At 40.0% G+C, this 13,261-nt stretch overlaps 1 protein-coding gene across 4 annotated transcripts in view; it reads right to left on the bottom strand.

Moving 5' to 3' along the window:
- NSUN6 (NOP2/Sun RNA methyltransferase 6) overlaps positions 1-11,821 on the bottom strand; it is a 75,199-nt gene extending 63,378 nt beyond the window's left edge. Inside the window, exons 1-3 of one of the 4 annotated variants that reach the window (XM_036345676.1) lie at positions 11,372-11,821; positions 6,406-6,561; positions 2,808-2,887 (exon numbers count right to left, since the gene is read on the bottom strand). In XM_036345676.1, coding sequence (XP_036201569.1) covers positions 2,808-2,887; positions 6,406-6,561; positions 11,372-11,446 — 311 coding nt within the window. In that variant the 5' untranslated portion in view covers positions 11,447-11,821. Of the gene's footprint in view, positions 1-2,807; positions 2,888-6,405; positions 6,562-11,187; positions 11,314-11,371 lie in introns of those variants that run through there. The other 3 variants (XM_036345667.1, XM_036345686.1, XM_036345694.1) reach the window with 3 other exon arrangements.
- Positions 11,822-13,261: the final 1,440 nt, after the last annotated feature.

Genomic DNA, 13,261 nt, shown 5'->3' with positions numbered 1-13,261 from the left:
ACAAGAAGGGCAAATCCAGCCTTATTTGGATCTCAAGGGGTTTATTCTATTGAAATGTGTATTCAAATGTGAAGAAAGTAAATTTCCTGACCTGCTGCAAATACAGGGTGTGCCAAAAAACATATATATAGTTTAAAGGCTGATAGCTCAATTTTGAAAATAAAATGTATTGTAATACAGACTACCTTTATAATTATTCAAAGTATGTGTATACAATTTGGGACACCCTATATTGTGTTGCAATTTTTATCAAAAAGGGAAGGGCACTAACACAGAAAACGTAGAAATCCTTAACAATTACAAATTGAATATTGGACTAAAAAAAACTGTACTGATCTAAATGCATTCTTTAGAAAATGCTGGTGGAGACATAATGTTAAAAACATTTTTGTAACAAGAGAAGCCTAGTATTCAATTTTTTCTAAGATTTTCAATAAAGTCGATATTGATAACATGACATTTAGCCTTACAACCGTATGTTCAATCTCATTAGATTACTAATGATAAAACCTTTCCAACTCTTAAAAACACTTGATCAGTACATTTAGTATCATATTAATAAACTGAGGGAACCTAAATTTATGATGCAAAATTACTTTTAAAATTATTTATTACCTATAAATAAAGTTTAACCTATATTTTGGTATTTTAAACAATTGTGTGATATTGAACTTCTAGTAAGAGTAAGAATGTATTTTTTATTGAAGCGCACAGAAATGGAGGGGAAGGAGAAACACAAAAATCTGAGAACAAAATTCCATTTGCAATAAAATTAAGAAATTTCAATGATGAAGAATAATTTCCTGACACAGTGAAATCTGAATCAAATCTAGTTCCTCAGCAGGGTATGAATGTTTCTGACAAGAAAAGGCTCCTGGGGCCTCATCACATATTTATTACTTAGAACCAGGACTAGCAGTTCACATAGAAAAAAGGAGACTGAGAATGCCTTTTCAGGCATTGTTCACAGCAGATAGAGCTGAGAGGAACTGGACTGTCAGAATGGGCACAAGCAGACAATGTTTTCTCTAACAAATGTGGATAAACTGCCTAGAAGTAGGTGAAGGAGGAGAAGGAAAATAGCAATCAACTTTCTTGCTCCTCACCCAAGTTAACTAATAAGCACAAACAAAATTTAAACCCAAAACAAAAAAAACTATAAGCAGAAAGCCTTTCAAGAGAGCCTCAGACTTTACCAGCTCTGCTCACCAGGGTTAGAGATGTGTCACTAGTGAGGACTTTGTGAAAGTATTTCTAAAAAAAACACATCTGATTAGTTGTCTAGGCACAAATTTCATCCCATTCTGTATCATCCTCTGGCAAATTGCAAACTAGGTGTGTCTATGTGAATGTAACTGTTCCATTCAATTAGAAAAGCAAAAAGTATTCATTCAACATGGGGCCCATGCACAGCTAGTACAAGAAAAACAAAGCCACAATAAAAAAGTAAAAGGCAGATTTTTTTAAAGTACAACAAAAAAGGGAAATTTTTCAAATACTTCTCTATATTTTCCAAGATGCTGAAAGAAAAAAACCTCAAAAAAGGGATATAAGAACAAGATAAAAAGAAAAGAAAAAGAGCCCGGCTGAAGTGGCTCAGTGGTTGAGCATCCACCCATGAACCAAGAGGCCACGGTTCAATTCCAGGTCAGGGCACCTACCCAGGTTGCGGGCTTGATCCTCAGCGTGGGGCATGCAGGAGGCAGCTGACTGATGATTCTCTCTCATCACTGATGTTTCTACCTCTCTCTCCCTCTGAAATAAAAAGTTATACTATAAAAATAAAGAAAAGTAAACTTGCAAAGCTCAGGAAATAAATGATTGATTTATCGTTTGAGCTATCTCCCTCTAAAATAAGAGTTAACACAACAGGCTTGAGACTATTCTTAGAAAGGCCTCCTTACAAGGTTGGCCCTTGGTTGGCACCTGGAAACTTTATTGGGATAAAGTTCCTGACACTGATACAAAACTTTCCCTAATAGTAAGAGTGGTATATTGTTCCCAACCTGTTCATACAAGCAAGGAAGTTTATTGTGAACAACCTGCTTTCTTTTTGGGAGCCTGGAATTTTGGTACATGCTAGGCAGAGGGTGCCTACATGACCAACAACCAATAAGAACTTTGGGCACTGAATCTCTAATGTGCTTCCCTACTAGACAACCATGTTACACATGTCACAGGGTGCTGGAGAAATTAAGCATATCCTGATAACTCCATGGAGAGAGGACTCAGAAGCTTGTGGCTGGCTTCCTCTAAGACTTCGCCCATGCACCTTTTTCCTTTTGCTGGTTTTGCTTTTGGATCCTTTTGTGCAATAAATCTTCCCCCATGAGCATGACTACTTGCTGAGTTCTGTGACTTCTGACCAATCACCAAACCTGAAGGTTGACTTGGGGTGTCCCAACACAAAGAGTGTCTGCACGGAAAATTCAACGTACAGAGTGCCAGTATAGAGAATAGAGCCCGGCCAGTGTGACTCAGTGGGTTAGCGTCGACATATAAACCAGAAGGTCATGGTTCGATTTCTGTCAGGGCACATGCCTGGCTTGCGGGCTCGATCCCCAAGATTTTCACTTTTTAGATGAAAATCTCCTTATAATTTTTCACATTAAAATATTACAAACCTTTGGTATGTAATGTTTTCCAAAATAGAGTATGGAAGTCAGCATTTACAAATTTGTGAATTCCTACCTATAGAAAGTTACTATTAATGGAGAAACTCAGTATTGTCACCAAACAGTAAATAAAAAAACCTGTGATAACTTTTACTTAGAATAACAGAATTTGAAAATGAAATAATTACAAACCTAGGTCCAATAACAGGAATAAGTAACACATCCTGAAGGTCTGGATGTTGAAGAATAGGAACAGTTAATCCATTAAACTGCTGTTAAAAGTAAACACACAGAAATTATAAAGCAATCAACATATTTGGTAAATTTCAATTTATGGAGCTTTTCAGTATCATTACCTAAAGGAGGATGAAGCGTGGTTAGGGATACTTTCATGTTATTCCATGGGATACAATAAAAATTAGACTTCAAAACAACTATGTGTTCTCTGTAATTTGACTTTGAAGTATCCTGACTTCTTTTTTTCCAATTACAGTTGATATTCAGTATTATATTTGTTTCATGTGCATGCCATTATGTTAGATAATTTTATACTTTACAAAGTGACCCCCTCCCATAAGTATAGTACCCACCTGGCACCATAACTAGTTATTGTAATATTATTGACTATATTCCCTATGCTGTCCTGACTTCCTTATAACACTCAATTTTGCTTACTGTTTGGCTTCAAAAATACAAAATATTGTTTACCTTAAGTGATGTACTTTAAAAAAAAAGGCACTATCACTATACCATGTCAAATTTGATGAGGGAAATGAATGTTTTTTGGCAAAGTTCAGGACTTTCAGTGTCCTCTATCATACTTGGCCGTCAGACTGGAAATATGTTCAGGGCCAGTGGTACAGGTGCTGACGCCAATTCAAACAGTCCCATCATAGTCAATTGTGTGCATCTCTTACCAACTCCATGGTCATGCTCGTAGCTTGAAACTGACCATACCCCTAGCCAGTTTTGCTCAGTGGACAGAGCATCGGTCTGCGGACTGAAGTGTCCGGGGTTCAATTCTGGTCAGGGGTACATGCCCAGGTTGTGGCCTCCATTCCCAGTAGGGGGCATGCAGGAGGTAGCCAATCAATGATTCTCTCTCATCATAGATGTTTCTATCTCTCCCTCTTCTTTCCTCTCTGAAATCAATAAAAATATTTTTTAAAAAAGAAAAGAAATTGACCACGGTGGGAATATTTACACAACTTAAATCAGCAAACCACCACAAAGGGTTATTTTTCCTAGAAATGGGCTGTTAAATATGTACCAACACATCACTATTGCAGTCAGAAGATGACTGGGCACTCCATACAGCAGAAAAAAAAAAAAAGAGCAGAATAGTGGATTGAATAGCAAGGACTACATACTCCATCAAAGGGCAACATGCAAATATTTGAGAACAAGTCTCTGCCATGTAGACTAGAAATTATCAACTCATTAATTTTCACACACTACGTGAAAGAACAGTAACAATATGTATTTGCATTGCACCATAGTAACCATACACTACCTAGGAAAGAACTTCTAAAATCAACTTATTAGTAAGTTGATAAGAGAAATAAATTGTTCATATATTAGAAATCTAACTACATTTTTCTACCAAGTCAACAGCTCTCCTGACTTCTGCTTCTTCCAGGCAAAGGATATTTCAGACTAACCATATCTAACAGATAGGTACTAAGAAATTAGAAGGGTAACCTCCTTCTCATTCTGTCAGTTGCCTCCCCCTTTCCTTCTCTTTCTCATTGTTTGATGGTCTTACAATATCCAGATAATGGTAAGATGATATTTCCAAGAAGAAAGATACTGAACTTTGTCATTTGTTTTTGTTTTGTTTTAGAAGTACTATCTGCTTTACACTACAGAAATATTTTACACAAAGATCAATCCTTTTCAAGCTGAGATTATTCTTTTTTCTGTCAGATTTTAAAATTATACAAAAATAAAACTTTCATAAAACCACACACTTGTGCCTAACTTTCATGAAACAATACAAATAAACTTATTTTTAAACCAATCATGTCACCTGCTTCTTTTTCTGTTTGTTTTCTTCACTATGCTCTTTTTTTAAAATGTGTTTTTTATTGATTTTAGAGAGAGAGGGAAAAAGAGGGCTAGATAGAAACAATGATGAGAGAGAAATATATCAGCTGCCTCCTGCACGCTGTCACTGGAGATTGAGCCCACAACCTGGACATGTGCCCTGACTGGGAATTGAAATGGTGACCTCTTGGTTCATGGGTCGGTGCTCAACCACTGACCCACACTGGCCGGGCCCCATGCCCTTCTAAAAAACATCATTATTGAGGTTTAATTTATATACCATAAAATGCACCCATTTTAAATGTACAATTCAATGATTTTTAGTAGACTTAAAGAATTGTGCCACCATCACAATTCAGATTTAGATAATTTCCTCACCACACAAAGATTCTTTATGCCCATTTGTAGTCAATCCATGTTCCTAGCTCCAATCCCAGGCAAACGCTTACCCTACTTTCTTTCTCTATAAATTTGTCTTTTCTAGACATTTCACATAAATGAAATCAAACAATATATATAATATTTGTGCTGGCTTCTTTCACTTATTGTGGTGCTTATGAGGTTCACTGATGTTGAAGCATGTATCAGTTCATTACTTTCATTGCTGATTAGTACTCCACTGTATGAATATACCACATTTTGTTTCTCTATTTATCAGTTAATAGGCATTTGGACAGTTTTTATCTTTTAGATCTTATGAATAATGCTGCTATGAATATTCATGTCTAAGCATTTGTATGAACACATATTTTCATTCCACTCTTGGGTTGTACAGTAAGTTTATGCGTAACTTTTTAGGAGACCAACAAATTGTTTTCCAAAGAGGCCAAGCCATTTGACATCCCCCCTTGCAAAGTATGAAAGTTCCAGTTTCTCCACATCCTTACCAGCTAAATAAAATCATAAATCATTCAATTTTAGTATGTGGCCCAGAGAAACGTAGGGACAAAAAAGCACCTATTCTTATCCTATTCGAGACTTCTCTTTAGGTCACATGGGAGCTTTGGAACATGAAAGGAGAAAGAAAATTTATAGTCTAAAACCTCCTCCAAGTCCCCTTTCCTGCTAGCAATTGGTACTGCTCCACCCCCAGTTTCCTACCTAATGCTTAGGAACCAACCTTCTCTGTCTTAACCTTTAAGGAAAGAACTCAAAGCCCACCCAGAGTGATTCTGTCTGCCTTGTCCTCGATACTAGCCCAGGATATCTTGTATATGCATCAGACTGGGAGACTAGAATATCTAAGCTCCAGGAATAATTTGCTAGAAAAGAAAAGAATGTGGATCTGCCTCAGTTATGGAAACCTCTGAGGGGTCTCAGAATAGTTTCCTTTCTACTGGCTGAAAGCATCATGCATGCTTACATAAAAGTAATAATTTAGTTGCTTAGAGGAACTGCTTACATTATGTCTAATGTTATTACTCTCAATGAAATTATCACTGTTAAAAATTAAAACTCATATTAATTTTTCTCCAAGTCTTACACTCAGATATCACAGCTGGTTCTTCTTATAACATAGTCATCTCCTCAAAACTTGACATCTATAGAACTGGACCTGGCCAGTGTGGCTCAGAGGTTCTAGTATTACCACTCACTTTGTAACCTTGGCAAATTTAACATTCATGATACTCAATTTCCTTATTTGTAAAACAGTATTGTATCATTCACAGCATTTTAGTGGGGAGCAACATGACATAGATTATAGAAATGTAATCATGCACATGACATAAAATTTTGCACAAACCTTGTGAAGTTCATCAAATAACAGATTTTTCACATGTTGCACTGAGGCTAGATGTGTATTTACTCTGACAGTTGTGAATGATGGAGGATGTGACAGGTGATTTAACAGAGTTTCAAACTTCCTTTCTGCTTCTTGTTTACCGAAAGCCAATACAACCTGAAAAGAACAAGTTATTGTTTCCGTTTCATTATACAAATTAAAAATATTAAGCAGAATATGCATATACATTTGTTCCAACTTATAAACATATTTTAGCAATTATTCAATTCCATTTCATTTTGCTGTATTGTTTATGGGTTAATAACACTCAAGGAATGCCAATACTACTTCACAGGGTTCTCAGGTTTAATGGTGATTTAAAAAAAAAACACCGAAAGGCCTGACATAAAGGCTTAGAAAAATATTGCCTCAACCTCAAAGCATTATTAACGTTTTGAACATGTTCATATCTGCTATGTTCACCCATACAAATTCAGGATTTCTACTTACTTATAATGCATTAACTGTTACATCACTTCTGTAAAGTTACTCACTTGTTAACCTCATATCCTAGAACAGTGATGGCGAACCTATGACATGCGTGTCAGAGGTGACACGCGAACTCATTTTTTTGGTTGATTTTTCTTTGTTAAATGGCATTTAAATATATAAATATCAAAAATATAAATCTTTTTTATACTATGGTTGCAAATATCAAAAAAATTTCTATATGTGACATGGCACCAGAGTTAAGTTAGGATTTTTCAAAATGCCGACACACCGAGCTCAAAAGGTTCACCATTACTGCACTAGAACAAACTGGCTATTAGTCTTTTAAAACACCAGAATTTGAGTAACACTGATACTGTCATCCAAAGATCCCACATGACATCAGCTTTTAAAATGGTATTAGTAAATGTAAAAAACAGGTATCGTAAAAAAAATTTAAAAAGTTGGGTAGCAAAATACAAGTCAATAAATGAAGCTATAGATTCAAACAACCAAGTTCCCTCATAACTAACTGAAGCTTTTCAAGACACATTTCCCCATTTTTGTCACCTTTGACTATACCCTGCCTCACGGATTCTTTACAAACCACTTGCCAGCCTACAAATTTGCCAGCCTAAAAGTATTAGTACTTTCTCCAGGTTTAGTTTTTTGTATTTTTTAAATAAATTTTCCTTTACCTTGGATTATTTTTTTACAAAGAAACATTTTGGTTTTCTTGTAAAATCATAGTGGGTTTGAGGCAGAGGTGGTGTTAAAAAAAAAAAAAAAAGTATTAGCATCTCCTTTTATAAAACAACGTTGACCATTTTAAAAATTGCTGAGGAAAAAAAATGCTGAATGCCTCCATTTCTCTTACTATGTTTCTTATAGTTTAAGTTCTTTAAAATCAAGAGAAGATATTTTCTCTTTTCATACCGTCCAGCCTCTTAACATAATCTTTGGAAATAAAATATAGAAATCAGGAAAAGCCAAGATGGTGGCATAGGTAAACACTGGAAATTGCTGCCTCACACAACCACTTCAAAAATACAACTAAAAGACAAAACAGACATCATCCAGAACCACAGGAAGGCTGGCTGAGTGGAAATTAGAAGGAAAGAGAAAAGCACACTGAGACTCAGAGGAGGTGCGGAAGTAAAGTGCAGAGGTACGGAGGCGCAGGCGGAAAGGGCTGGCAACTGAGGACACGGTTGTCTTTTTCAACTGGGAGGGAGTCTCAACTCCCAACTGCTCTGAACTCCAGTTCCGGGAGAGTCTCTGGGGACCCAGACTCAAACGGGGAGAAACTGGACTGTCTGGCATCGGTCGGAACTCGAGGGTGGCTTTCTCTCAGAGGTGCTTGCAGTGATTACCCCGGGACACTGAGACGGGGGGCCTCTTAGGGTAGGACTGAGGAGCAGCCATAGCTGCTTGCTCCGCCCTGTTGATCCCCGAGACAACCCCCCTGCCCCCCCTCCCACAGAGGCTTTTGCATATGAAAGGCCTGGCCCTTTGCAATCTGAAAATTACCTAACAAACTGCAGCTGGGTCAGAGAGACCCAGAACTTCCAAAGAAGGCCCAAGGCCCCACAGCAGCTTGCATTGCTTCACAGCTGGGCCTCATCTGGGCACCTCCAAACCACAAACAAAGAGGAATCTGCAGATCTCTCCATAGCTCCTCCTGGGTAGCCTCAGGCAGAGGCTAAATTAGCACCTCCTTAGAAATCCAAGAGCCAGTGTACCCAGTGGTCAGAGTGGGACCATCCAGACTACAACTCCTCAGATTCATAAGGGACACACTCAGGGGGAAGACTCAGTGAGCACCAAAGCCCCACTGAAGCAAGTCTTGCCCCAGAAGGGTGTCTTCAGCACAGAAGTTCTCCCACTGCAGACACAGCTGATTCTCACAGCCAATTGGCCCGGAGGTCAATTCCTCCCAGTGATACCTACAACAATCAAGGCTTAACTACAACAAGACTGTGCACAAAGACCACAAAGGGGTGCACCAAGAGTGTCCACCTCAGGTAATTAGGGAGGCTGAGCCAGTGGGTCCTATAGGACATCTAGCACAGAAAGCCACTCTATCAACACAGGGAAGCATAAAAAATGCGGAGACAAAGAAACAGGTCACAAATGACAGAAATGGAGGAAAGCAAACTACTGGATATAGAGTTCAAAACCACACATAAGGTTTTGCAAGAATTTTCTAGAAACCGCAGATAAACTCGGTGAGACCCTCAAGAAATTTAGTGAGACCCTCGAGGTTATGAAAAAGGACCAACTAGAAATTAAGCATACACTGACTGAAATAAAGAATATTATACAGACTCCCAACAGCAGTCCAGAGGGTCGCAAGAATCAAGGCAAAGATTTGAAATACGAAGAAGCAAAAATCACCCAACTGGAAAAACAAAAAGAAAAAAGAATCCAAAAAATATGAAGATAGTGTAAGGAGCCTCTGGGACAGCTTCAAGTGTACCAACATCCAAATTATAGGGGTGCCAGAAGAAGAGAGAGAGCAAGATATTGAAAACCTATTTGAAGAAATAATGACAGAAAACTTCCCCCACCTGGTGAAAGAAATAGACTTACAAGTCCAGGAAGCGCAGAGAACCCCAAACAAAAGGAATCCAAAGAGGGCCACACCAAGACACATCATAATTAAAATGCCAAGAGCAAAAGACAAAGAAAGAATCTTAAAAGCAGCAAGAGAAAAACAGTCAGTTACCTACAAGGGAGTACCCATACGACTGTCAGCTGATTTCTCAACAGAAACTTTGCAGGCCAGAAGGGAATGGCAAGAAATATTCAAAGTGATGAATGCCAAGAACCTACAACCAAGATTACTTTATCCAGCAAAGCTATCGTTCAGAATTGAAGGTCAGATAAAGAGCTTCACAGATAAGGAAAAGCTAAAGGAGTTCATCACCACCAAACCAGTATTATATGAAATGCTGAAAGGTATCCTTTAAGAAGAGGAAGAAGAAGAAAAAGGTAAAGATACAGATTATGAACAGCAAATACACATCTATCAACAAGTGAATCTAAAAATCAAGTGAATAAATAATCTGATGAACAGAATAAACTGGTGAATATAATAGAATGAGGGGCATAGAAAGGGAGTGGACTGATTACTCGGGGGGTGGGGGGAGGAGTGTCGGGGGGAAAGAGACAACAAAAATCGTACACCTATGGATGAGGACAGTGGGGGGGGGGGGGGTAAGGGCAGAGGGTGGGGTGGGAACCGGTTGGAGGGGAGCTATAGGGGGGAAAAAGAGGAACAACTGTAATAATCTGAACAATAAAGATTTAATTTTAAAATGAAGTGTAGAAATCAAATCTAAAGGTCATAGCTTCAGTAACATTTTCAAAAACGAGTAACACTGAAGTGGCTTTATTTGGAATGGAAAACCGAAGATTTGGAAACTACGAAGTTGCCTAGAGGGATCACAAATCTGTACTTTGGATTTGTAACTTTAGCTCTGGATTTCAGGACTGTAATTTGAAAGCTGTCAGTGTGGATCAGTTAAAGGATTCTTTGGACCCTCAGTTCTCTGACCTGAGAACCGTCAGAGAGGAGGAAATCTCTACAAAAAAAAAAAAAAAAAAAAAAGATTTTGAGGAGAAAGAGGTCAAGGTCTGCAAACCACCTAACACAGCCAGTGACATGTGAGAGGCACTCCAGAATTACAGCATCTCCTCCACCTGAGGGCCAGAGCAAGCCTCTAGCAGGGGTCCTCAAACTACGGCCCGTGGGCCACATGCAAATACAAATATTGTATTTGTTCCCGTTTTGTTTTTTACTTCAAAATAAGATATGTGCAGTGTGCATAGGAATTTGTTCATAATTTTTTTTTTAAACTATAGTCCGGCCCTCCAACGGTCTGAGGGACAGTGAACTGGCCCCCTGTTTAAAAAGTTTGAGGACCCCTGCTAGAGCAGTGGTTCTCAACCTTGGCTGCACATTAGAATCACCTGGGAATCTTTTTTTAAAATCCTGATTCCTGGGCCTCATCCTCCGGAAATTCTGTTTCTTCGTTATGGGGTGGGGCCACAACATTAGTAACAAAGAAACAGAATTTCCGGAGGAGGAGGCCCAGGAATCAGGATTTTAAAAAGATTCCCAGGTGATTCTAATGTGCAGCCAAGGTTGAGAACCACTGCGCTAGAACCAAGCGCGCATCTTCCAACAGGACAAACGCTCGGGGCGGCCTTGTCTTGCTCATCTTCAGAGCCCTCCGCCAGGAACGAAACCGCCTCCCTCACTCCCTTCTTCCTTCCCCATTTCTACGCGTTAAAACACAGCTCACTCACCTCTCCCCTCGGAAAGTATGAATTAAATCCCTGCGGGAAGATACTGGCATTCTCACACTCGGAAGGACAAGTAATAAGAAACAAAAGCTGTACACACATTGTTTCCTTTTACACTTATTTTTCTCTAAGTGTGTAAATACCTGAATGTTTGCAAATACCATTTAAGCATGTTTTTCTGACCTACCTCCTTATTCGTAAAGCCCTCTTTAAGGTAGTTTTCAACCTCAAGTCTCAAGGCTACTTTCGGGAAAATAGACATTTTCGCTATTGCTAGGAGGAATGCTGCACTCGACGGCTTTCCTCTTCCCGAGTTACAGGGAGCAGCCGCGGGGCCAGGACCACCCACACGTGCCCTGGCAGCGCGCGCCGAGAGCGGAGGGGCCTCCCGGTCCGCCCAGCGCGCGTTTCCTCGGCTGCCGCGCCTCCACCACGCCCGTCCCCGGGCCTCCTTTAGGGCCGCTCACGAAGTCTCTGTGAGGCGCCGCCACGCACATGGCAGGGAACAGAACGGCATGACGCGCGAACCCGTGGTGAACCCCGAGAACGGGAAGCCACGCTCGCACCGGCTCAGAACACCCAACCGCGAGGCCTCATTTCCAAACCCGCGCCCACTGTTTCTCGGCTGAAAGCGCTTCCGGATGGCGTCCCTTCCGGCGAAGCGGCCCGCCCCGCCCTCCCCGGCCTACCAATCCGCGGCCGCAGATTGCATGCGTCACGTGGGGGCGGGTCCCCGAGCGCGTGGGCGGTGCGTCACGTGCCGTGAGACAGGGGTGGGGGGCGGAGTTAAGGACCGTGGCTTCCCAGGTGAGCAGATCTAGCACTTGGGTGTGAAGAGGGCTAGGTGTCCAGGGAGATGGGGAAAAGGGTGCGGAATGAGTCGGAGACCTGACTGGCCCGAACAGGTGAGGGGTCCATAGTTACGTGCTAGATGACCTCCCAAGAAAGGAGGAAGTTAAAGTTTATTCGGACCTATCAGCCACCCTTTGATTTCAGGAAATTACCTTTTTCAGGCATACAGATCTGACTTCAGTTGTGAGTCAACATTATTCACATTGTCAAAAGCTGGCCTACTGGATGCTCAGGCAAAACTTAAAAGACCACAGGTAGTGTTTATAATTAGTTGCTTTATGCTTTAAAGCTCGGGAGACCTTTGGCATACTCTTTTTATTCTACAGATGAAGAAAAAGATTCAAAGGGAGAAGGTATCTAATGAGAGTCACTGCGCCATTTTATGATTGATTGGGAAACTAAAAATAACTCTAACTCCTTGACCTAAGTGTTTTTTGCAGTTACTGAAATCATTAACACATAACCACAGGAAACAGTTTTTGCTGGGGTCCTTTTCTCTTTAATTCTCACATGAACATATTTTTTAAAGTATAACAGCTATTTTCTATGATACATCAACCAGATTCTGTAAAAATATATATATATATATTTTAACTTCTAGCCACTATGCTACACAACCTTGCAAGGGGGTTATCATGATCTCTTTTACACACGAGTAAAACAAGACTATGAGACCAACTAACGGAGCTGAAATAACTCCCCGCAGCCTCACAATTAGTGAGAATGTCAGGATGCAGATCATCATAGCCACCTGGTTTCCAAAGCCTCTACCTACTCTTTCCGCCATCGCACACGTCTTCAATAAGTTCATGGGATTCTTCCGTGCTTCAATCATCTGGAAGTGATGAGGAACATGCCTAGACCAGGCATTTCCAAAGGAACCTGCAGCCTAGATGTTGTGGTGACCATAGCACCAATAATGGTTGGAATCAGTATTTAGGAGTTAGGGAGGGATGAACAAATTGAACTAGACTGTAAACTCAGAGAGTGTAAAGCTTTTACCATACCCCTTGATACTCATGCCTAACACATAATAGACACTTAAGTAGTGAATGACTAGATAAATAGTGGATGGACATGCGTGTGAACTAGTAGAGAAAGAAAATACTGATAAAGTACATATTTGCTGGAAATTAGTTCACTAGTTCAGCACCTGTGAACAGTGCTGAAGACACTTAAACTTGCCTTGGCTAGACAGTATTGTGTTAACCATTATGCTGAGGAA

Source organism: Myotis myotis, unplaced genomic scaffold, assembly GCF_014108235.1.
Source record: "Myotis myotis isolate mMyoMyo1 unplaced genomic scaffold, mMyoMyo1.p scaffold_m19_p_1, whole genome shotgun sequence".
NCBI classification, from domain to species: Eukaryota; Metazoa; Chordata; class Mammalia; order Chiroptera; family Vespertilionidae; genus Myotis; species Myotis myotis.
Note: the sequence above shows the minus strand (reverse complement) of the source record. Positions and strands in the feature narration are given on the sequence as shown.